The following is a 25,220-nucleotide window of genomic DNA, read 5'->3' as shown; positions in this document are numbered from 1 at the left end:
TAAAATGTTATGATCACTCTTTCCTAAAGATTCCTTCATAATGGGGTATTAATCAGCCCTTTCTCATTGCACAGTACTAAATCTAAAATAGCCTGATCCCTCATTGGTTCTTCAATGTACTGCTCCATTAATCCAGTTCATACACCGCAGGAATTCATCCTCCACACCGTTGGCGTTGATGTTCTGGGGCACATGTTCAAATCCAATCACAGCACTTGGAAGAATCTAAATTCAATTCATAAAATCTGGAAATGAAAGATAGCCTTAGTAACTATAATCATTAAATTATCATTCCTTGTTACTAAAAGCCTATCTGGTTCAATCATTTATTTTAAGAAATTTGTGGTCCTTACCTGATCCTTTCCCTTTCCTGCCTAAATGATGACTATCCTTGAATATTCAGTCTTGGTCACCTTGTAGCCACATCTCCATAATGGCAATGAGATCTTAGTCATTTACCTCTATTTGTGACTTTGAATCATTGACCTTGTTGAGAATGTTGTGCGCATTCAGATAGTGCCCTTAGCTTTGTCTTTTTGACATTATCCCACACACTGATCCTATTTGATGTTTATATTCACTTTCTTCACATTCTAATTTTGCAAACTACTTTCTACTTCCCAGTTTTGCTTCCCTCCAATCTGAACTCCCTACCTGGTTCCCAAATTGCCCTTCCATTCTAGTTTGAACCCTGCCCAACAAACCAGCACAACTCCCTGCCAGGATGTCAGTCCTGATCCTGCCAAAGTGCAACTTGTCCATCTTGTACAGCTCCCACATGCTCCATAATTGGCCCAATTGCCTCGGCAATCCTATACCAGTATCTCAGCCATGAGTTTCAATTGCTCAGGCTGCCTCTTCCTATGTGCATGTGGGACTGGGGTTAATTCTGAGATTACTGCTTTTTGAGGTCCTGCTTTATGATTTCTTTCCTAACTCCCTAAAATCTAATTTTGGGACCTCATCCTACGCATGTCATTGGTACCAATGTGGGCTGATCACCCTCCCCGGAAGAATGTTTTGCAGCCACTTTGTGACATCCTTGAGCTTGGCACCAGGGAGGCAACATACCACCCTGGAGTCAAGCCTACAACCACAGAAAGGTCTGTTGGCTCCCCTAGCTGACAAATCCCCTTCTGTAATGCCTATCCGCTATTCTTTCTCCCCTCCTGTGCAGCTGAGTCACCCATGTGCTGTAGACTTTGCCATTGCTGCACTCCCCTGAGGGAACATCACCTTCACCAGTACCGAAAATGGAAACCCAGTTAGCGGGTGAGATTGACCCCCCGCACTACCTACCTGGTTCTTTAAGACTGCCGTGGCAGTCACTCATTCGCTCTCTGCGTGCGTACACCTAACCTGCAGTGTGGCCACATCCTAAAACATGCCATCTCTACTTCATAGATGCATCGCAATGACTCCGGCTCAAGTTAGGGAACCCTGAGCTCCAGTTTTGGCAGCTGGTGATGCTTCCAGCAGATCTGTTTGTCTACCACACATGGTGCGTCCATGACTTCCCACGTGCCACAGGATACACATCCCACTCAGCCGAGCTGCCCCGCCACACCTTAACTTTACAATCTATCAATTAAAAATAGAATATGTAGAATAACTTACTAGTTACTCACCAATCAGTTTCCTCCCCTGTAGCAAAGTAAGAACCAAGGCCAGAATTCTCCAGCCAATCACGCTGGCAGGATTCTCCAGTGGGCTGGGGGTGATGTCAATTGTAATTTCCATTGACCGTGGCAGACGAGAGAATCTCGCCGCTAGCGAACAACATGCCACCTCCCGCTGGTGGGAAACACATGGCTGGGAGGCTGGAAAATCTCACTGCAAATGCATGTGGTTGAAAAAGGTAAAATGAGAAAGGAGCATGCCTTTCCCTCTTCACAGAACTCCTTCACTCACCAAACTCCCAGCTGCTCACTCTGATAGAGAATCTGGTGAACTGGTGCAGTGACAATAATCTCTCCCTCAATGTCAACAAAATGAAGGAGGTTGTCATCGACTTCAGGAAGTGTAGTGGAAAACATGCCCCTGTCTACATTAACAGGGATGAAGTAGAAAGGGTCGAGAGCTTCAAGTTTTTAGCTGTCCAGATCACCAACAACCTGTCCTGGTCCCCCCATGCCAACACTATAGTTAAGAAAGCCCACCGACGATTTTCTCAGACGACTAAGGAAATTTGGCATGTCAGCTCTGATTCTCACCAACTTTTATAGATGCACCATGGAAAGCATTCTTTCTGGCTGTATCACAGCTTGGTATGGCTCCTGCTCTGACCAACACCACAAGGAATTACAAAAGGTTGTGAATGTAGCCCAATCCATCACGCAAACCAGCCTCCCATCCATTGACTCTGACTACACTTCCCGCAGCGTTGGCAAAGCAGCCAGCATAATTAAGGACCCCACGCATCCCGGACATTCTCTTTTCCACCTTCTTCCGTCGGGAAAAAGAAACAAAAGCCTGAGGTCACGTACCAACTGACTCAAGAACAGCTTATTTCCTGCTGCTATCAGATTTTTGAATGGACCTACCTCACACTAAGTTGATCTTTCTCTACACCCTAGCTATGACTGTAACACTACATTCTGCACTATCTCGTTTCCTTCTCTATGAACGGTATGTTTTGTCTGTATAGCGCACAAGAAACAATACTTTTTATTGTATACTAATACATGTGACAATAATAAATCAAATCAAAACAAATCTGTCCGCTCTCACTCTGTACAAGGTGTACTCAGACTTCTGTATTTATTCCACCTAAGGCTTAGATTAGTTGACTCTGTTACTGCTCCAGAAGCCTGACTGAGTTAGCTAATTACCTAATTCCAGTTGCTCACCAGTGTGTTCATCCCTGCTTAAGACTGGAAGAAACTTAAACACAACTTAAACAGTCGACTATAGTTAAATACTAAATGCAAATAGAACTAGATTTTTAGAAAGAAATTAAACTTTTAAGATTCCCTCACTCATCAAACTCCGAGCTGCTCACTCAGTCAAGTTGCACTCAGTTACACAGTGGAACCACACGGAGAGAGTGTATTATTGTTCAATTCCTACCACATGAAAAGGAATTCAACAGTTTGGAACTTTATTCTCATTGCTAATTTTAAGATGGATTTTCTGCCAGGCTAAAAAGATGGCTCCTACATGTCACATGCCTACAAAGGATTCGCCCTTTGTTCTGGGAGCTGTCACCAGGAGTTACAAGAACAAAATAATTCCTCTTGCAACCTGTGGAATCTCACACCTCGGTGTGCAGACCCCTCGTAATCAACAGAGGAAGCCGATTCCCCAATCTGTGCTGCAGTACTGAACGCTCCCACCGGAGGGCAGCGCTGTACTGCGGGACTGAACTCTCCCACCGGAGGGTACTGCTGAACTGCAGGACTGAACTCTAAGAAGTCTCACAACACCAGGCTAAACTCGAACAGGTTTATTTGGTAGCACAAGCTTTTGGCGTATCGCTCCTTCTTTAGGTGAGTGAGGACTTGTGTTCACAAACAGGGCATATGTAGATACAAACTCAATTTACAAGATAATGTTTGGAATGCGAGTCTTTACAGGTAATCAAGTCTTAAAGACACAGACAATGTGTTTGGAGAGAGGGTTAAGCACAGATTAAAGAGATGTGTATTGTCTCCAGCCAGGCAGCCGGCACACTGCTGTGGTACTGAACTCTCCCCACCAAGTAGTAACGCTGTGTTGCAGTACTGAACTCTGCCACCGGAGGGCAGTGTTGAGCTGCAGTAGTGAACTCTGCCACCGGAGGGCAGTGTTGAGCTGCAGTACTGAACTTTCCCGGCGGAGCGCCCCGCTGTGCTGCAGTACTGAACTCTGCCACCCGGAGGGCAGTGTTGAGTTGCAGTACTGAACTCTGCCACCGGAGAGCAGTGTTGAGCTGCAGTACTGAACTCTCCCGCCGGAGGGCAGCGCTGTGCTGCAGTACTCTCACGCCAGAGGGCAGCTCTGTGCTGCAGTACTGAACACTCCCGCCGGAGGGCAGCTCTGTGCTGCAGTACTGAACTCTGCCGCCGGAGGGCAGCGCTGTGCTGCAGTACTGAACTCTCCCGCCGGAGACAGTAAAGAAGTCTCACAACACCAGGTTGGAGGAGTATTTGGAATCACGAGCTTTCGGGCTCCGTCACCGTGGCTCCCACCGGAGAGCAGCGCTGTGCTGCAGTACTGAGCTCTCCCACCGGAGGGCAGCGCTGTGCTGCAGTACTGAACTCTCCCACCGGAGGGCAGCTCTGTGCTGCAGTACTGAACTCTGCCGCCGGAGGGCAGCGCTGTGCTGCAGTACTGAACTCTCCCACCGGAGGGCAGCTCTGTGCTGCAGTACTGAACTCTCCCACCGGAGGGCAGCGCTGTGCTGCAGTACTGAACTCTCCCGCCGGAGGGCAGCTCTGTGCTGCAGTACTGAACTCTGCCGCCGGAGGGCAGCGCTGTGCTGCAGTACTCTCCCGCCGGAGGGCAGCTCTGTGCTGCAGTACTGAACTCTGCCGCCGGAGGGCAGCGCTGTGCTGCAGTATTGAACTCTCCCGCCGGAGGGCAGCTCTGTGCTGCAGTATTGAACTCTGCCGCCGGAGGGCAGCACTGTGCTGCAGTATTGAACTCTCCCGCCGGAGGGCAGCTCTGTGCTGCAGTATTGAACTCTCCCGCCGGAGGGCAGCTCTGTGCTGCAGTACTGAACTCTCCCGCCGGAGACAGTAAGAAGTCTCACAACACCAGGTTGGAGGAGTATTTGGAATCACGAGCTTTCGGAGCGCTGCTCCGTCATCGTGGCTCCCACCGGAGAGCAGCGCTGTGCTGCAGTACTGAACTCTCACACCGGAGGGCAGTGCTGACCTGCAGTAGCACATTTACTCACAATGGGGATGTATTCACAAAGGAGAGGGATGTGTTGACTGGGAGTGTCTCGGAGGGGAGTGTTGAACCGTTGGAGAAAATCTCCATTACAAAGGAGGAAGTGTTAGGTTTGTCAGAGAATATAAAGACTGACAAATCCCCAGGGCCTGATGGAATCTATCCAAGGCTGCTCAGGGAGACGAGAGGTGAAATCGTTGGGCCTCTGACGCAAATCTTTGTCTCGTCACTGGACGCAGGTGAGGTCCCAGAGGATTGGAGGATAGCCAATGTGGTCCCGTTATTTAAGAAGGGTAGGAAGGATAACCCGGGTAATTATAGGCCGGTGAGCTTGACGTCCGTGGTGGGGAAGTTGTTGGAGAAGATTCTTAAAGATAGGATGTATGCGCATTTAGAAAGAAATAAACTCATTAACGATAGTCAACATGGTTTTGTGAGAGGGAGGTCATGCCTCACTAACCTGGTGGTGTTTTTTGAAGAAGTGACCAAAATGGTTGACGAAGGAAGGGCCGTGGATGTTGTCTATATGGACTTTAGTAAAGCGTTTGACAAAGTCCCTCATGGTAGGCTAGTGAAAAAGGTTGGATCCCATGGGATAAAGGGGGAGGTGGCTAGATGGGTGGAGAACTGGCTTGGTCATAGAAGACAGAGGGTGGTAGTGGAAGGGTCTTTTTCCGGCTGGAGGCCTGTGACTAGTGGTATACCACAGGGCTCTGTATTGGGACCTCTGCTGTTTGTGATTTATATAAATGATCTGGAAGAAGGAGTAACTGGGGTGATCAGTAAGTTTGCGGACGACACAAAACTGGCAGGACTTGCAGATAGTGAGGAACATTGTCAGAGGCTACAGAAGGATATAGATAGGCTGGAAATTTGGGCAAGGAAATGGCAGATGGAGTTCAATCCTGATAAATGCGAAGTGATGCATTTTGGTGGGAATAATGTAGGGAGGAGCTACACGATAAATGGAAGAACCATAAAGGGTGTAGAGACGCAGAGGGACCTGGGTGTGCAAGTCCACAGATCTTTGAAGGTGACGTCACAGGTGGAGAAGGTGGTGAAGAAGACATATGGCATGCTTGCCTTTATAGGACGGGGCATAGAGTATAAAAGTTGGGGTCTGATGTTACAGATGTATAGAACGTTGGTTCGGCCGCATTTGGAATACTGTGTCCAGTTCTGGTCGCCACACTACCAGAAGGACGTGGAGGCTTTGGAGAGAGTACAGAGGAGGTTTACCAGGATGTTGCCTGGTATGGAGGGGCTTGGTTATGAGGAGAGATTGGGAAAACTGGGGTTGTTCTCCTTGGAAAGACGGAGGATGAGGGGAGACTTAATAGAGGTGTATAAAATTATGAAAGGCATAGATAGGGTGAACGGTGGGAAGCTTTTCCCCGGGTCGGTGGTGACGTTCACGAGGGGTCATAGGTTCAAGGTGAAGGGGGGGAGGTTTAACACAGATATCAGAAGGACATATTTCACACAGAGGGTCGTGGGGGCCTGGAATGTGTTGCCGGGCAAGGTGGTGGAGGCGGACACACTGGGAACATTTAAGACTTATCTAGACAGCTATATGAACGGAGTGGGAATGGAGGGATACAAAAGAGTGGTCTAGTTTGGACCAGGGAGCGGCGCGGGCTAATTGTTCCTTGTTTCTCGTTTCAAGGCTTCATTCAATGATCATCTTGCTGGTGCCAGTACAGAGCGAGACTGCGGATAGTTGGGAACCTGTCTCGGGGGCAGGGAATTCATATGGTGTTCGTGGAAGTGGAAATGACTAGGGTTGGGAAGCATTTTCCGATCAGGGCCATTGTGATCTCCTGGACTCGTTTCGATCGCCTCAGGGGGTCGGAGAGGAATTTCCCAGATTTCTTTTCCCCATATTGGCCCTGGGGTTTTTCACTCTGGGTTTTCGCCTCTCCCTGGAGATCACATGGTCTGGAATGGGGGGGGGGTGGGGGTGAGTTAATAGGTTGTAATGAACAAAGCATCGTAGCTGTGAGGGACAGCTCGGTGGATAGGATATTGGTATGTAGATAGGCTGGAAAATTGGGCGGGGATCCTGGATTCAGGATTCAATCCTGGACCGGGGAGCGGCGCGGGCTTGGAGGGCCGAAGGGCCTGTTCCTGTGCTGTATTGTTCTTTGTTCTTTGTTCTTTGTATTTGCCACGATTTTTCATGCGGGTGTTTCTGAAATACTCCGAAGGGGCCATTGGGCCCCTCCATCCTGTTAGCGAGGAAGAGAGAGACATTGGAACATGCATTGCACCTTCTCCAAGGCTTGATCTCATTTACACCTTAGCCAAAAGGCTTAGATGGCACTTAAAAAAATTGCTTCAAATGTAACCTCAGTGTCACCTCATGATTTCAACCAAGTGCAGGATGCCAAAACTACAGTTGATCTTAGCCAAAAGGCCACACCCCTCCAACCTGTCAGACAGGAACAGGATGAGAACATTCAGCCTCTCTCACCTGTTTGGCTGGACATGGGAGATGCTATTTAGCCTCTCTAGCCTGTTACTAAGGATTTCTTGGAGTCCATTCAGCCCAACCAGCAGGTTACAGAAGAACAGGAAGAGACCATACAGCCCCTTGAACCAGTGGCACAGGAGCAGGAGGAGGCCATTCAGACTCCTGAGCCTGTTCCATCATTCAGTTTGATCTGCATATAACTCCTAAATCTCAATAAAAATCCATCAACCTCAGGTTTTAAGCTAACACACTCTCTCCGGCTTTGGATGGAAGGGTTAAATGTTGGTAAGACAAGGGCTGCAAATTCATTGCTGAATCACTCAATAGCTATTTCATTGCTAGGTTATGTTTATGGTGAGTATTGCCATGGTGACGTGTGCTGAGAATGGCATTGAGACCAACCAAAAATAGCAAACAACATGTCACAGACTCAGGAGTGCTAACGTCAATAAGGCAGCAGGTCAGGCAGGATCTCAAACAATGACGAGACAGAGTACAGGAAAGAGATAATGAACCTGGTGTCAATAATCTCCTGAATGTCAGTAAAATTAAGGAGATAATTTATTAGTCACAAGTAGGCTTACATTAACACTGCAATGAAGTTACTGTGAAAATCCCCTAGTTGCCACACTCTGGTGCCTGTTCGGGGACACTGAGGGAGAATTTAGCATGGCCAATGCAGCTAACCAGCATGTCTTTCAGACTGTGGGAGGAAACCAGAGCAGCCGGAGGAAACTCACGCAGACACGGGGAGAACGTGCAAACAGTGACCCAAGCCGGGAATCAAACCCTGGCGCTGTGAGGCAGCAGTGCTAACCACTGCACCACCGTGCCGTCCCATCAGCTTTAGAAAGTGTAGTTGAGGACATGCCCCTGTCTACATCAATGGTGATGAAGTGCAAATGATCAAGAGTTTCAAAGTGTTCAGATCACCAACAACCTGTCCTGGCCTCTCCATGCTGATGCTATAGTTAAGGAAGCCCACCAAAACCTTTACTTTCTCAGAAGGCGAAGGAAAGTTGGCATGTCTGCTACGACTCTCACCAATTTTTATTGATGCACCATTCTTCACAGATTGATGTGGCTCTGCAAGAAATTGCAAAAGGTTGTGAACAAAGCCTAGTCCATCACTCAAACCAGCCTCCCATCCATTGACTCTGTCTACACTTCCCGCTGCCTCGGGAAAGCAGTCAGCATAATCAAGGACCCCACACACCCCGGACATTCTCTCTTCCACCTTCTTCCATCGGGAAAAGGATACAAAAGTCTTAGATCATGTACCAACTGACTCAAGAACAGCTTCTTCCCTGCCACAAATTAAGCTGATCTTTCTCTTCATCCTATCTGTAACTGCGACATCATATTATGCACTCCCTTTTTCTCCCATGTACTCATTGTTTAACTGGAGCAAGGCAGAGAGGAGCGATTTGTGTTTGCAGTAAAAAGGGTAAGGGATTAACTTTATTTTCATTACTTTTTCGCGGGGTTTTTAAAAAATGCGTTTTAGGGAAAAGCGGAAGTCTGCCGGGCGCGGGGTGACCTGGGAAAAAAAGAAAGAAAAAAAATATTTTGTTTTTAAGCGTGCGGGAGGTTTAAAAAGTAGGCCGCAGTATCCAGTGGCAGCGTTGTTAGCGGGCAGCGGAGTGAGCAGGTAGCAGAGTGAGGGCTGAAGGGCTTTGGCTCAATGGGCTCAGGTGGAAACGGGCGAGGGAGGGTAGGTTTAGTTTTTAGTTGTTTCACCTTTTAAATCTTAAGTTCTTCCTCTGTGGAATCTGAGGAAAAGGGACATTATGAATGTGAAGCCAGTTTGCTGTTCTCAGTGCCGGATGTGGGAGGTTGTGGAGTCTCCTAGCCTCCCAGAAGTGCATATCTGCGCTGGGTGCGTCGAGCTGTGGCTCCTAAGGGACCGAGTTGGGGAACTGGAGCTGCAGCTCGAGGACCTTCGTCTGGTCAGGGAAAACGAGGAGGTGATAGATAGGAGTTATAGGCAGGTGGTCACACCGGGGACACAAGAAGCAGGCAAGTGGGTCACAGTCAGGAAAGGGAAAAGTCAGGTGGTAGAGAGTACCCCAGTGGTTGTGCCCCTTAAAAATAAGTACTCTTGTTTGAGTACTGTTGGGGTGGACAACCCACCTGGTGGAAGCAGCAGTGGACGTGCCTCCGGCGTGGAGTCCGGCCTTGTAGCACAGAAGGGTAAGGAAAGGAGGAGGAAGGCAGTGGTGATCGGGGACTCTACAGTGAGGGGGTCAGACAGGTGTTTTTGTGGAGGAAGTCGAGAAACGCGGATGGTGGTTTGCCTCCCTGGTGCCGGGATCAGGGATGTTTCTGACAGGGTCCAAGAAATCCTGAAGTGGGAGGGAGAGGAGCCAGAGGTCGTGGTGCATACTGGTACCACTGACATAGGCAGGAAAGGGGAAGGGGTTATGAAAGGAGAATATAGGAAGTTAGGTAGGGAGTTAAGAAGAAGGAACGCAAAGGTAGTAATCTCGAGATTGCTGCCTGTGCCACGAGACAGTGAGGGAAGGAACGGAATAAGGTGGAGGATAAATGCGTGGCTGAGGGATTGGAGCAGGGATCAGGGTATCAGGTTCTTGGATCATTGGGACCTCTTTATGGGCAGGTGCGACCTGTACAAAAAGGACGGCTTTCACTTAAATCCCAGGGGGACCAATATCCTGGCGGGAAGGTTTGCTAAGGCTACTGGGGAGTGTTTAAACTAGAATGGTTGAGGGGTGGGAATCAAAATGAGGTGACTGGGAGAGAGGAGGTTAGCTTAAAAATAAAAGGGGCTTGTAGACAGTGTGAGAGGGAGGATAGGCAGGTGACGGAGAAGGGGAGCGCTCAGACCGAAGGGTTGAGATGTGTGTATTTTAATGCAAGGAGTGTAGTGAACAAAATGGATGAGCTTAGAGTGTGGATCACTACTTGGAAGCGTGATGTGGTGGCCATTACAGAGACTTGGTTATCTCAGGGTCAGGACTGGATACTTCAAGTGCCGGGTTTCAGATGTTTCAGGAGGGACAGGGAAGGAGGCAAAAGAGGTGGGGGAATGGCACTGTTGATCAGGGATAGTGTCACGGCTGTAGAAAAGATGGATGCCACAGAGGGATTTTCTACGGAATCTCTGTGGGTGGAGGTTCGCAACAGGAAGGGATCAATAACTTTACTGGGTGTTTTCTATAGGCCGCCCAATAGTAGCAGGGATGTGGAGGAGTAGATTGGGAAGCAGATCCTGGAGAGATGTGATAATAACAGGGTGGTCGTGATGGGAGATTTTAATTTCCCAAATATCGATTGGAATATCCCTAGGGTAAGGGGTTTAGATGGGGAGGAGTTTGTTAGGTGTGTTCAGGAGGGCTTCCTGACACAGTATGTGGATAAGCCTACAAGAGGAGAGGCTGTACTTGATTTGGTATTAGGGAATGAACCTGGGCAGGTGTCAGATCTCTCAGTGGGAGAGCATTTTGGGGATAGTGATCATAACTCTATCTCCTTTACATTAGCATTGGAGAGAGATAGGATCAGTCAAGCTAGGAAAGTGTTTATTTGGAGTAAGGGTAATTATGAGGCTATTAGGCAGGAAATTAGAGGCATAAATTGGAAGGAGGTTTTCTTAGGGAAATGTACAGAAGAAATGTGGCAAATTTTCAAGGAAAATTTGTCTGGAGCTCGACACAGCAACGTTCCAATGAGACAGGGGAGTTATGGTAGGTCACAGGAACCATGGTGCACGAAAGCTGTAATGAATTTAGTCAAGAAGAAAAGAAAAGCCTAGAAAAGGTTCAGGGAGCTAGGTAATGTTAGAAATCTAGAAGAGTATACGACTAGTAGGAAGGAACTTAAGAGGGAAATTAGAAGAGCAAGAAGGGGTCATGAGAAGGCCTTGGCAGACAGGATAAAGGAAAACCCCAAGGCATTCTACAAGTATGTTAAGAGCAAGAGGATAAGATCTGAAGGAGTGTAGGACCTATCAAATGTGACGGTGGGAAAGTCTGTATAGAACCGGCAGAAATGGCAGAGGTACTCAATGAATACTTTGCTTCAGTATTCACAGTGGAAAAGGATCTTGGTAGTTGCAGTGCAGACTTGCAGTGGACTGAGAAGATTGAGCATGTGGGCATTAGGAAACAGGATGTGTTGGAGCTTTTGAAAAGCATCAAGTTAGATAAATCGCCGGGACCGGATGGGATGTACCCCAGGTTACTGTGGGAGGCGAGGGAAGAGATTGCTGAGCCTCTGGTGATGATCTTTGCGTCATCAATGGAGACGGGAGAGGTTCCGGAGGATTGGAGGATTGCAGATGTCGTTCCGTTGTTCAAGAAAGGGAGAAGTGATAGCCCAGGAAATTATAGACCAGTGAGTCTAACCTCAGTGGTTGGTAAGTTGATGGAGAAGATCCTGAGAGGCAGGATTTATGAACATCTGGAGAGGAATAGTATGATCAGAAATAGGCAGCACGGCTTTGTCCAAGGCAGATCATGCCTTACGAGCCTAATTGAATTTTTTGAAGATGTAACTAGACACATATGGATTTCAGGAAGGCGTTTGATAAGGTGCCCCATGCAAGGCTCATTGAGAAAGTGAAGGGCATGGGATACACGGGGACATTGCTTTGTGGATTCAGAACTGGCTTGCCCACAGAAGGCAAAGAGTGGTTTTAGATGGGTCTTTTTCAGCATGGAGGTCGGTCACCAGTGGAGTGCCCCAGGGATCTGTTCTGGGACCCTTGCTCTTTGTGATTTTTATAAATGACCTGGATGAGGAAGTGGAAGGATGTGTTGGCAAGTGTGCTGATGACACAAAGGTTGGTGGGGTTGTGGATAGTGTAGAGGGATATCAGCAGTTACAACGAGACATAGATAAGATGCAAGACTGGGCGGAGAAGTGGCAGATGGACTTCAACCCAGATAAGAGTGTGGTGGTTCATTTTGGCAGGTCGAATAGGATGAAAGAATATAATATTAAGGGTAAGACGCTTGGCAGTGTGGAAGATCAGAAGGAGCTTGGGGTCTGGGTTCATAGGATGCTCAAAGCAGCATCGCAGGTAGAGGCTGTGGTTAAGAAGGCATATGGAATACTGGCCTTCATCAATAGAGGAATTGAGTTTAGAAATCGGAAGATAATGCTGCAGCTGTATTGGACCCTGGTCAGACCCCACCTGGAGTACTGTGCCCAGTTCTGGTCGCCTCATTACAGAAAGGATGTGGAAGCCATAGAAAGGGTGCAGAGGAGATTTACAAGGATGTTGCCTGGATTAGGTGGCATGCCTTATGAGGATAGGTTGAGAGAGCTCAGTCTTTTCTCCTTGGAGAGGCGAAGGATGAGAGGTGACCTGATAGAGGTGTATAAGATGTTGAGGGGTATTGATAGAGTGGATTCTCAGAGGCTTTTACCCCAGGGCTGAAATGGTTACCACAAGAGGTCACAGGTTTAGGGTGCTGGGGAGTAGGTGCAGAGGAGATGTTAGGGGTAAGTTTTTCACTCAGAGGGTGGTGGGTGCGTGGAATCGGCTGCCGGTAGTGGTGGTGGAGGTGGATTTGATAGGGTCTTTTAAGAGACTTTTGGATAAGTTCATGGAAGTTAGTAAGATAGAGGGTTATAGGTAAGCCTAGTAGGTAGGGACTTGTTCGGCGCAACTTGTGGGTCGAAGGGCCTGTTTGTGCTGTAGCTTTTCTATATTCTATGTTCTACTCGATGAACGGTATGCTTTGTCTGTTCTACTCGATGAACGGTATGCTTTGTCTGTATAGTGCGCAAGAAACAATACTTTTCACTGTATCCAATACATGTGACAAAAATAAATCAAATCAAATCTACAGGGAGAGAAACCAGATAACCATTTACAGCTCTGTGACATTTCATCTCAACTGAAAACTTATTTTGTGTGTGTGTGGAGGGTGGTGGGGGGAGGGGGGGGGTGTGGGGGGCGCGGTGTGTGTGTGTGAGGGGGGCTGTGTGGGTGTGTGTGTGGGGAGGGGTTGTAGTGTATGTGTGTGAGGGCGGTGTGGTGTGTGGGGGAGTGTGGGTGTAGGGGCGGTGGGTGTGTGGGAGGGGCTGTGGTGTATGTGTGGGGTGTGTGGGATGTGTGTGTGTGACTGTGGGTGTCTGTGTGTTTGGATGGGGACGGTGTGTGAGTGTGTGAGGCTTTATCTGTGTGTGTGGGGGGGATGGCGTGTGTGGGGATGTGGGTGTGTGTTTTTAGGTGGGGACGGTGTGTGTGGGGTATGTGTGTATGGGGGGTGTGAGTATGGGTGTGTGTGTGTGTTTGGATGGGGATGGTGTGTGAGTGTGTGGGGCTTTATGTGTGTGGGGGGTGTGGGTGTGTGTGTGTGTGTGTGTGTGTGGGGTATGTGTGTGTGGGGGAGGTGATGCGTGTGGGGGGTGTGGGTGTTTGGGTGGGGACGGTGTGTGTGTGGAGTATGTGTGTGTGGGGGTTGTGAGTATGGGTGTCCGTGTGTGTTTGGGTGGGGACGGTGCGTGAGTGTATGGAGCTTTGTGTGTGTGGGGGTGGTGGTGTGTGTGTGGGGTATGTGTGTGTGTGGGGGTGTGAGTATGGGTGCCTGTGTGTGTTTGGGTGGGGACGGTGTGTGAGTGTGTGTGTGAGTGTGTGTGGGACGATGTTGTGAGTATGAGTGTCTGTGTGTGTTTTGGGTGGGGACGGTGTGTGAGTGTGTGTCTGGGGTATATGTGTGTGGGGGTGGTGATGTGTGTGTGTGTGTGGGGTATGTGTGTGTGGGGGGTGTGTGTATGGGTGTCTGTGTGTGTTTGGGTGCGGACGGTGTGTGTGGGGTATGTGTGTATGGGGGGTGTGAGTATGGGTGTGTGTGTGTTTGGGTGGGACGGTGTGTGAGTGTGTGTGTGGGGGGTGTGAGTATGGGTGTCTGTGTGTGTTTGGGTGGGGACGGTGTGTGAGTGTGTGTGTGGGGGGGTGATTAGTGTGGAGGGTGTGGGTGTGTGTGTTTGGGTGGGGATGGTGTGTGAGTGTGTGTGAGAGTGTGTGTGGGAGGGTGTTGTGAGTATGGGTGTCTGTGTGTGTTTGGGTGGGACAGTGTGTGAGTGTGTGGAGCTTTGTGTGTGGGGTAAGGTGTTGGCGTGGATTGGGGATTGGCTATCTAACAGGAAGCAGAGAGTTGGGATAAATGGGTGCTTTTCTGGTTGGCAGTTGGTGACCAGTGGCGTGCCGCAGGGATCGGTGCTGGGGCCTCAATTGTTTACCATTTACATAGATGATCTGGAGGAGGGGACTGAATGTAGGATATTCAAGTTTACTGATGACATGAAGGTGAGTGGGAAAGCGAATTGCGTGGAGGACGCGGAAAGTCTGCAGAGAGATTTGGATAGGCTGAGCGAGTGGGTGAGGATCTGGCAGATGGAATATAACGTTAGCAAATGTGAGGGTATCCACTTTGGAAGAAATAATAGTAAATTGGAATATTATTTAAATGGAGAAAAATTACATCGTGCGACTGTGCAGAGGACCTGGGGGTCCTTGTGCACGAATCGCAAAAACTCAGTCTGCAGGTGCAGCAGGTGATCAAGAAGGCGAATGGAATGTTGGCCTTTATCGCGAGAGGGATAGAATATAAAAGCAGGGAGGTCTTGCTGCAACTGTACAGGGCACTGGTGAGGCCGCAACTGGAGTACTGTGTGCAGTTTTGGTCCCCTTATTTGCGAAAGGATATATTGGCCTTGGAGGGAGTGCAGAGAAGGTTCACCAGGTTGATACCGGAGATGAGGGGTGCAGCTTATGAGGAGAGATTAAACAGATTGGGTCTGTACTCGGTGGAGTTTAGAAGGATGAGGGGTGATCTTATAGAGACATATAAGATAATGAAGGGGCTGGATAGGGTAGAGGTGGAGAGATTCTTTCCACTTAGAAGGGAAACCAGAACTAGAGGGCACAGCCTCAAAATAAGGGGGGGCCGGTTCAGAACAGAGTTGAGGGGGAACTTCTTCTCTCAGAGGGTAGTGAATCTCTGGAATTCTCTGCCATTGAAGTGGTGGAGGCTTCCTCATTGAATATGTTTAAATCACGGGTAGATAGTTTTCTGATTGATAAGGGAATTAGGGGTTATGGGGATCAGGCGGGTAAGTGGAACTGATTCGCGTCAGATCAGCCATGATCTTGTTGAATGGCGGGGCAGGCTCGAAGGGCCAGATGGCCTACTCCTGCTCCTATTTCTTATGTTCTTATGTGTGTGGGGGTGGTGATGTGTGTGTGTGTGTGTGTGGGGTATGTGTGTGTGTGTGGGTGTGGGTGTGAGTATGGGTGTCTGTGTGTGTTTGGGTGGGAACGGTGTGTGAGTGTGTGTGTGAGTGTGTGTGGGAGAATGTTGTGAGTATGAGTGTCAGTGTGTGTTTTGGGTGGGGACGGTGTGTGAGTGTGTGTCTGGGGTATGTGTGTGTGGGGGTGGTGATGTGTGTGTGTGGGGTATGTGTGTGTGTATGTGTGGGGGGGGAGGGTGTGAGTATGGGTGTCCGTGTGGGTTTGGATGGGGATGGTGTGTGAGTGTGTGGAGCTTTGTGTGTGTGGGGGTGGTGATGTGTGTGTGTGTGGGTTATGTGTGTATGTGTGTGGGGGGGTGGGGGTGAGTATGGGTGTCTGTGTGTGTTTGGGTGGGGTCGATGTGTGAGTGTGTGTGGGGGGGCTGTGAGTATGGGTGTCTGTGTGTGTTTGGATGGCGACGGTGTGCGAGTGTGTGGAGCTTTGTGTGTGTGGGGGTGGTGGTGTGTGTGTGTGTGGGTTATGTGTGTGTGTGTGGGTGTGAGTATGGGTGTCTGTGTGTGTTTGGGTGGGGACGGTGTGTGAGTGTGTGTGTGAGTGTGTGTGGGAGAATGTTGTGAGTATGAGTGTCTGTGTGTGTTTTGGGTGGGGACGGTGTGTGAGTGTGTGTCTGGGGTATGTGTGTGTGGGGGTGGTGATGTGTGTGTGTGGGGTATGTGTGTGTGTGTGTTTGGGTGCGGACGGTGTGTGTAGGGCATGTTTGTGTGAGGGTGTGAGTGTGGGTGTCTGTGTGTGTTTGGGTGCGTACGGTGTGTGTGGGGTATGTGTGTGTGGGGGGTGTGAGTATGGGTGTGTGTGTGTGTTTGGGTGGGACGGTGTGTGTGGGGTGTGTGTGTGTGGAGGGGGGGGGAGTGGCTGTGTGTGTGTGGGTGCGGACGGTTTGTGTGTGGGGTACGTGTGTGTGGGGGGTGTGAGTATGGGTGACCGTGTGTGTTTGGATGGGGCGGTGTGTGAGTGTGTGGAGCTTTGTGTGTGTGGGGGTGGTGATGTGTGTGTGTGTGTGGGGTATGTGTGTGTGTGTGGGGGGGGGGGGGGGGGGCGGGGGGTTGAGTATGAATGTCTGTGTGTGTTTGGGCGGGGTCGGTGTGTGAGTGTGTGTGTGTGGGGCATGTGTGTGTGGGGTGTGTGAGTATGGTTGTCTGTGTGTTTGGGTGGGGACGGTGTGTGAGTTTGTGTGTGGGGGGGTGATTAGTGTGGGGGGTGTGGGTGTGTGTGTTTGGGTGGGGACAGTGTGTGTGAGAATGTGTGTGGGGGGTGTGAGTATGGGTGTGTGTGTTTGGGTGGGACGGTGTGTGAATGTGTGTGTGGGGGGTGTGAGTATGGGTGTCTGTGTGTGTTTGGGTGGGGACGGTGTGCGTGGGGGGTGTGAGTATGGGTGTGTGTGTGTTTGGGTGGGACGGTGTGTGAGTGTGTGGAGCTTTGTGTGTGTGGGGGTGGTGATGAGTGTGTGTGGGGTTTGTGTGTGTGTGTGTGTGGGTGTGAATATGGGGGTCTGTGTGTGTTTGGGTGGGGACGGTGTGTGAGTGTGTGGCTGGGATATTTGTGTGTGGGGGTGGTGATGTGTGTGTGTGGGGTATGTGTGTGTGTTTGTGGGGGGGTGTGAGTATGGGTGTCCGTGTGTGTTGGGATGGGGACGGTGTGTGAGTGTGTGGAGCTTTGTGTGTGTGGGGGTGGTGATGTGTGTGTGTGGGGTATATGTGTGTGTGTGGGGGGGGTGAGTATGGGTGTCTGTGTGTGTTTGGGTGGGGTCGGTGTGTGAGTGTGTGTGTGGGGGGGTGAGTATGGGTGTCTGTGTGTGTTTGGATGGGGACGGTGTGCGAGTGTGTGGAGCTTTGTGTGTGTGGGGGTGGTGATATGTGTGTGTGTGTATGTGGGGTATGTGTGTGTGTGTGTGTGTGGGGGGGGTGAGTATGGGTGTCTGTGTGTGTTTGGATGGGGACGGTGTGCGAGTGTGTGGAGCTTTGTGTGTGTGGGGGTGGTGGTGTGTGTGTGTGTGTGGGGTATGTGTGTGTGTGTGTGTGTGGGGGGGTTGAATATGGGTGTCTGTGTGTGTTTGGGTGGGGCGGTGTGTGGGGTATGTGTGTGTTGGGGGTGTGAGTAGGGGTGTCTGTGTGTGTTTGGATGGGGACGGTGTGCGAGTGTGTGGAGCTTTGTGTGTGTGGGTGTGGTGGTGTGTGTGTGTGTGTGGGGTATGTGTGTGTGTGTGTTTGGGTGGGGACCGTGTGTGTGAGTGTGTGTGTGGGGTACGTGTGTGTGGGCGGTGTGAGTATGGTTGTCTGTGTGTGTTTGGGTGGTGACGGTGTGTGTGGGGTATGTGTGTGTGGGGGGGTGAGTATGGGTGTCTGTGTGTGTTTGGGTGGGGTGGTGTGTGGGGTATGTGTGTGTGGGGGTGTGAGTATGGGTGTCTGTGTGTGTTTGGGTGGGGACGGTGTGTGAGTGTGTGTGGGGGCTGATTAGTTTGGGGGGTGTGGGTGTGTGTGTTTGGGTGGGGACGGTGTGTGAGTGTGTGTGTGAGAGTGTGTGTGGGAGGGTGTTGTGAGTATGGGTGTGTGTGTGTTTGGGTGCGGACGGTGTGTGTGGGGCATGTGTGTGTGAGGGGTGTGAGTATGGGTGTCTGTGTGTGTGCGGACGGTTTGTGTGTGGGGTATGTGTGTGTGGGGGGTGTGAGTATGGGTGTCCGTGTGTGTTTGGATGGGGTGGTGTGTGAGTGTGTGGAGTTTTGTGTGTGTGGGGGTGGTGATGTGTGTGTGTGTGTGTGTGGTATATGTGTATGTATGTGTGGAGGGGACGGGGGGGGGTGAGTATGGATGTCTGTGTGTGTTTGGGCGGGGACGGTGTGTGAGTGTGCGTGTGGGGCATGTGTGTGTGGGGGGTGTGAGTATGGGTGTCTGTGTGTGTTTGGGTGGGGACAGTGTGTCAGTGTGTGTGTGGGAGGATGTTGTGAGTATGAGTGTCTGTGTGTGTTTTGGGTGGGGACGGTGTGTGGGGTATGTGTGTGTGTGGGGTGGTGAATATGGGTGTCCGTGTGTGTTTGGGTGGGGACACTGTGTGAGTGTGTGTGTGGGGTTGTGAGTACGGGTGTCTGTGTGTGTTTGGGTGGGGATGGTGTGTGTGTGGGGTATGTGTGTGTGTGGGGGGGGTGGGTGTGGGTGTCTGTGTGTGTTTGGTTGGGAAGAGTGTGTGAGTGTGTTTGTGGGGGGGGGGTGATGCGTGTGGGGGCTGTGGGTGTGTGTTTGGGTGGGCACGGTGTGTGTGTGGGTTATGTGTGTGTGGGGGGGTAGGTGTGGGTGTCTGTGTGTGTTTGGGTGGGACGGTGTGTGTGTGGGGGGTGTGAGTATGGGTGTGTGTGTGTGTTTAGGTGGGGACGGTGTGTGTGTGTGGGGTGTGTGTGTGTGTGTGTGTTTAGGTGGGGACGGTGTGTGTGTGTGGGGTGTGTGTGTGTGTGTGTGTGTGTTTAGGTGGGGACGGTGTGTGTGTGTGGGGTGTGTGTGTGTGTTTAGGTGGGGACGGTGTGTGTGTGTGGGGTGTGTGTGTTTAGGTGGGGACGGTGTGTGTGTGTGGGGTGTGTGTGTTTAGGTGGGGACGGTGTGTGTGTGTGGGGTGTGTGTTTAGGTGGGGACGGTGTGTGTGTGTGGGGTGTGTGTGTTTAGGTGGGGACGGTGTGTGTGTGGTGTGTGTGTGTGTTTAGGTGGGGACGGTGTGTGTGTGGTGTGTGTGTGTGTTTAGGTGGGGACGGTGTGTGTGTGGTGTGTGTGTGTGTTTAGGTGGGGACGGTGTGTGTGTGTGGGGTGTGTGTGTTTAGGTGGGGACGGTGTGTGTGGGGTGTGTGTGTGTGTTTAGGTGGGGACGGGGTGTGTGTGTGGGGTGTGTGTGTTTAGGTGGGGACGGTGTGTGTGGGGTGTGTGTGTGTGTTTAGGTGGGGACGGTGTGTGTGTGGTGTGTGTGTGTGTTTAGGTGGGGACGGTGTGTGTGTGTGGGGTGTGTGTGTTTAGGTGGGGACGGTGTGTGTGGGGTGTGTGTGTGTGTGTTTAGGTGGGGACGGTGTGTGTGTGTGGGGTGTGTGTGTTTAGGTGGGGACGGTGTGTGTGTGTGGGGTGTGTGTGTTTAGGTGGGGACGGTGTGTGTGTGTGGGGTGTGTGTGTTTAGGTGGGGACGGTGTGTGTGTGTGTTTAGGTGGGGACGGTGTGTGTGTGGTGTGTGTGTGTGTTTAGGTGGGGACGGTGTGTGTGTTTAGGTGGGGACGGTGTGTGTGTGGTGTGTGTGTGTGTTTAGGTGGGGACGGTGTGTGTGTGGTGTGTGTGTGTGTTTAGGTGGGGACGGTGTGTGTGTTTAGGTGGGGACGGTGTGTGTGTGTGGGGTGTGTGTGTTTAGGTGGGGACGGTGTGTGTGTGTGTGGGGTGTGTGTGTGTGTGTGGGGTGTGTGTGTTTAGGTGGGGACGGTGTGTGTGTGTGTGGGGTGTGTGTGTTTAGGTGGGGACGGTGTGTGTGTGTGTGTGTGGGGTGTGTGTGTTTAGGTGGGGACGGTGTGTGTGTGTGGGGTGTGTGTGTTTAGGTGGGGACGGTGTGTGTGTTTAGGTGGGGACGGTGTGTGTGTGGTGTGTGTGTGTGTTTAGGTGGGGACGGTGTGTGTGTTTAGGTGGGGACGGTGTGTGTGGTGTGTGTGTGTTTAGGTGGGGACGGTGTGTGTGCGATGCGGGGGATGCTGGAATGCAAACATGAGTCAAACACTCAGAAAGGTGCGGTTGAAATTTGCAGTGTTCTGAGCTCAGAGACGCCTCAGGGAACCTGTGTGAGCCGCACCCCGTCAGTTAATCTGATCACAGTTCCATTAATAACACTGCTCAGTTTCGATTTCAGTTTCACAGCAGTGTGTTTTTTTCCCGGAAAGAGGTTGCAAGGGAAGGTCAGTTGACAGGAGGCTCTCTCATCTCAACGGGACCAGTGAAGAGGTGGACAGCTGTCATCCCAGAATCTGCTGAGACTGGTAAGATCAGCTGGGTCTCCACTGAATCGGGACTGGCAGTCTGCTCAGGCCGGTTTAGGAGCGGTGCAGACTCAGTGTGTTTCAGTTCACACTGAAAGTGTTGCCTTCCTCGAAACCACGCCAGTCATCCGCTCTGCACAGCTTCCCCTCCCCGCCCCCTCTCTGTGTGCTAACCTTCCTTTCCTGGCTCGAGAACTTCCTCGCCTTGTTTCCAGAGTTCACGACAGAGATCACTGACACTATTCGCCAGGATAATAGGAGGTGAATTCTATGGAGCCAGACTCCCATCATAGAATTCTTCCTTTCACCCAATGTCCCACTCCTCCTCTCCTTCCCTATTCATCCTCTCCCTCTGACAGTGCAGCACTCCCTCAGTACTGACCCTCTGACAGTGCAGCACTCCCTCAGTACTGACCCTCTGACAGTGCAGCACTCCCTCAGTACTGACCCTCTGACAGTGCAGCACTCCCTCAGTACTGACCCTCTGACAGTGCAGCACTCCCTCCGTACTGACCCTCTGACAGTGCAGCACTCCCTCCGTACAGACCCTCTGACAGTACAGCACTCCCTCAGTACTGACCCTCTGACAGTGCAGCACTCCCTCAGTACTGACCCTCTGACAGTGCAGCACTCCCTCCGTACTGACCCTCTGACAGTGCAGCGCTCTCTCAGTACTGACCCTCTGACAGTGCAGCACTCCCTCAGTACTGACTCTCACAGAGTGCAGCAGTCCCTCAGTACTGACCCTCTGACAGTGCAGCACTCCCTCAGTACTGACCCTCTGACAGCGCAGCGCTCCCTCAGTGCTGACCCTCTGACAGTGCAGCGCTCCCTCAGTGCTGACCCTCTGACAGTGCAGCGCTCCCTCAGTACTGACTCTCTGACAGTGCAGCACTCCCTCAGTACTGACCCTCTGACAGTGCAGCACTCCCTCAGTACTGACTCTCACAGAGTGCAGCAGTCCCTCAGTACTGACCCTCTGACAGGGCAGCACTCCCTCAGTGCTGACCCTCTGACAGTGCAGCGCTCCCTCAGTACTGACCCTCTGACAGTGCAGCGCTCCCTCAGTACTGACCCTCTGACAATGCGGCACTCCCTCAGTACTGACCCTCTGACAGTGCAGCACTCCCTCAGTACTGACCCTTTGACATGCAGCGCTCCCTCCGTACTGACCCTCTGACAGTGCAGCACTCCCTCAGTACTGACCCTCTGACAGTGCAGCACTCCCTCAGTACTGACCCTCAGACAGTGCAGCGCTCCCTCAGTACTGACCCTCTGACAGTGCAGCGCTCCCTCAGTACTGACCCTCTGACAATGCGGCACTCCCTCAGTACTGACCCTCTGACAGTGCAGCACTCCCTCAGTACTGACCCTTTGACATGCAGCGCTCCCTCCGTACTGACCCTCTGACAGTGCAGCACTCCCTCAGTACTGACCCTCAGAGAGTGCAGCCGTCCCTCAATACTGACCCTCTGACAGTGCAGCACTCCCTCAGTAGTGTTCCTCCGATTGAGTGGCACAGTTTCATTCCACAGGAACAGGTGGAGACCATCCAGCCCCACATACTAGGTCTCTCATTTAGTTTGATGATGTGGAGTTGCTGGCGTTGGACTGGGGTGGGCACAGTGAGAAGTCTCACAACACCGGGTTAAAGTCCAACAGGTTTATTTGGAATCACGGCTTTCAGAGTGGCTCACTCACCTGATGAAGGAGCAGCGCTCCGAAATTTCATTTGATAGTGTTGGGCTTTGACATTGGGATGAACTAGTTGGACCAATGGCCTGTTCATCCACGATAAATCCTGTGAAATGAGGGCTGTAGAATCAATGTCAACACTGCTGTCACTATCACAGGACATAATTAAGGCCAAAACGTCGTGTGATTTCAAGAGGAAATTAGATATAGCTCTTTGGACTAAAGGGATCAAGGGATATGGGGGGAAAGGAGGGTTCAGGATATTGAGTTCGATGATCAGCCATGCTCAAGATGAATGGTGGAGCAAGGTTCGAAGGGCCGAATGGCCTACTTCTGCTTCTAGTTTCTCTGCTCATTCCTTGGGTTGATGGATTCACTGCAGATGGGATACTCAAGGACTGGGGGTTGGCGGGAATTAATCACAGATTGGGATCTGGGTTGACAAGTTGGGTTTGCTTGCTTGAGTTGCAGTTCTATTGAAATCATAAAATCCCTTCAGTACAGCAGGAAGCCATTCGGCCCATCGAGTCTGCACCAATCACAATCCCATCCAGGCCCTATTCCCATAACCCCACATTTACCCGGCTAATCCCCCTCGGCTCAATTTAGCATGGCCAGTCAACCTAACCCGCACATCTTTGGACTGTGGGAGGAAACCAGAGCCCCCGGAGGAAAGCCATGCAGACACAGGGAGAATGTGCAAACTCCATACAGACAGTGACCCGAGGCTGGAATTGAACCTGGGCCCCTGGCGCTGTGAGGCTAACCATTGTGCCACTGTGCTGCCCTTGCCCCAGTGAAAGTGGTAAAGCCAACCATTAACTCCCTAAGCATCAAATTATTCTCGACCAACTCTTAATGCTGAGAAGATGGTTCCTCTTGTGGGACAATCTAGAATCGGGATCTGTTATATATTTAAGTAATTGAATGATTGCTTTATGCACTGGTTACATGATTTCATGGCAATGTGATTGGGGCATTCAAGACTGAGTTGAACAGATTTTTGATCGACAAGGGAGTGGAGGGTTGTGGGAGGGGGAAATAGAGAGGAAAATGAAGTTAAGGCCACAATCTTTTTGAATGGTGGAGCAGGTCCGACAGGACAAATGCCTGACTCCAGCTCCTGATATATTGTGTTCTTCCGATCTTGTGTTTCAGTTTCAGGTATCTGAGAACTGTTTAGAATGGAGTCTGATGGTTACATGAAGCAACCCATGTACCTGCTGGAGATCTCTCCCTCAGGATCCATCAGGCTGAATCCAGAGGCCATGAAGTTCCTCCCTTCTATTACTCAGTCTGTCCTGGTGGTGGCGATAGTAGGGCCTCCAAACACTGGCAAGTCCTACCTCATGAACAGACTGGCCAATCAGAGGAAAGGTAAGTTCTGATGTTGGCTCTCGGTCTGGCAACACCTCGATTTTAATATTTACCTTCCTGTGCTCGAACGACTCTATGGCTTCATGACACTCCATCTGTCCATCCCCAGAACCTCATCTCTGTAACCTCCTTCAGCCCTTACAACTCTCCTTATCTTTGTAACCTCCTCCAGTCCCGACAACCCTCCCTATCTCTGCAACCTCCTCCATCCCCTACACCCCTCCCTATCTCTTTAGGTAACTCCAGCCCCTACCACCCACCCTATTTCTGTAACCTCCTCCAGCCCCTACAAGCCTCCCTATCTCTTCAAGCTCCTCCATCCCCTCCACACCTCCCTAGCTCTTTAGCCAACTCCAGCCTGTACAAGCCTCCCTATCTGTATAACCTCCTCCAGCCCCTACAACCCTCCCTATCTCTGTAACCTTCTCCAGCCCTTATAGCCTTTCCTATCTCTACAGCCTCCACCAGCCCCTACAACCAGCAACCTGTCCTGGTCCCCCCATGCCAACACTCTAGTTAAGAAAGCCCACCAACGCCCCTACTTTCTCAGGAGGCTAAGGAAATTTAGCATGTCAGCTACGACTCTCACCAACTTTTACAGATGCACCGTAGAAAGCATTCTTTCTGGTTGTATCACAGCTTGGTATGGCTCCTGCTCTGCCCAAGATCGTAAGGAACTGCAAAAGGTCCTGAATGTAGCCCGATCCATCAAGCAAACCAGCCTCCCGTCCATTGACTCTGTCACACTTCCCGGTGCCTCGGCAAAGTAGCCGGCATAATTAAGGACCCCACGCACCCCGGACATTCTCTCTTCCACCTTCTTTCTTCGGGAAAAAGATGCAAAAGTCTGAGGTCACATACTACCCGACTCAAGAACAGCTTCTTCCCTGCTGCTGTCAGACTTTTCAATGGACTTACCTTGCATTAAGTTGATCTTCCTCTACAGCCCAGCTATGACTGTAACACTACATTCTGCACTCTCTCATTTCCTTCTCTATGAACGATATGTTTTGTCTGTATAGCGTGCAAGAAACAATACTTTTCACTGTATGCAAATACATGCGACAATAATAGATCAAATCAAATCAAAAACCCTCCCTAACTCTGCAATCTCCTCCAACTCCTACAAATCTCCCTATCTCTCTAATCACCTCCAGCCCCTATAACCCTCACTATCTATGTAACCTCTTCCAGCCCCTACAACTCCCTCTTTCCCTGTAACCTCCTCAAAGCCCTACAACCCCCCTCCTCCCCCCACCTCATCTCGGTAACCTCTTCCATGCCCTACAACCCTCCCTAACTCTGTAACCTCCTCCCCCGGGGTGCTCCGGTTTCCTCCCACAGTCCAAAAATAAGCGTGTTAGGTTAATTGGCCATGCTAAATTGACCCTAGTGTTAGGGGATTAGCAGGTAAATATCTGGGGTTATGCGAATAGGGCCTGGGTGGGATTGAGGACTGTGCAGACTCGATGGGCCAAATGGCCACCTTCTGCAATGCAGGGATTCTATGATTCTATAATTCCTACAGCTCT

General features: G+C 50.7%; 1 protein-coding gene across 6 annotated transcripts in view; it reads left to right on the top strand.

Moving 5' to 3' along the window:
* The first annotated feature begins 20,493 nt into the window (after positions 1–20,493).
* Positions 20,494–25,220, top strand: part of LOC144508394 (guanylate-binding protein 2-like) — a 49,215-nt gene continuing 44,488 nt past the window's right edge. For 5 of the 6 annotated variants that reach the window (XR_013500274.1, XM_078236268.1, XM_078236269.1 and 2 more), the window contains exons 1-2: positions 20,494–20,616; positions 23,470–23,688. Coding sequence is in view for 5 of the 6 variants with exons in the window: in XM_078236268.1 (XP_078092394.1) it covers positions 23,496–23,688 (193 nt within the window). In the remaining variant the exon portion in view is untranslated. Of the gene's footprint in view, positions 20,617–23,431; positions 23,689–25,220 lie in introns of all 6 variants that reach the window. The other variant, XM_078236267.1, reaches the window with a different exon arrangement.

Source organism: Mustelus asterias, chromosome 20 (genome assembly GCF_964213995.1).
Source record: "Mustelus asterias chromosome 20, sMusAst1.hap1.1, whole genome shotgun sequence".
Lineage (NCBI taxonomy): Eukaryota > Metazoa > Chordata > Chondrichthyes > Carcharhiniformes > Triakidae > Mustelus > Mustelus asterias.
The sequence above is the reverse complement of the archived record's forward strand: the minus strand, read 5'-3'. Positions and strand labels throughout refer to the sequence as shown.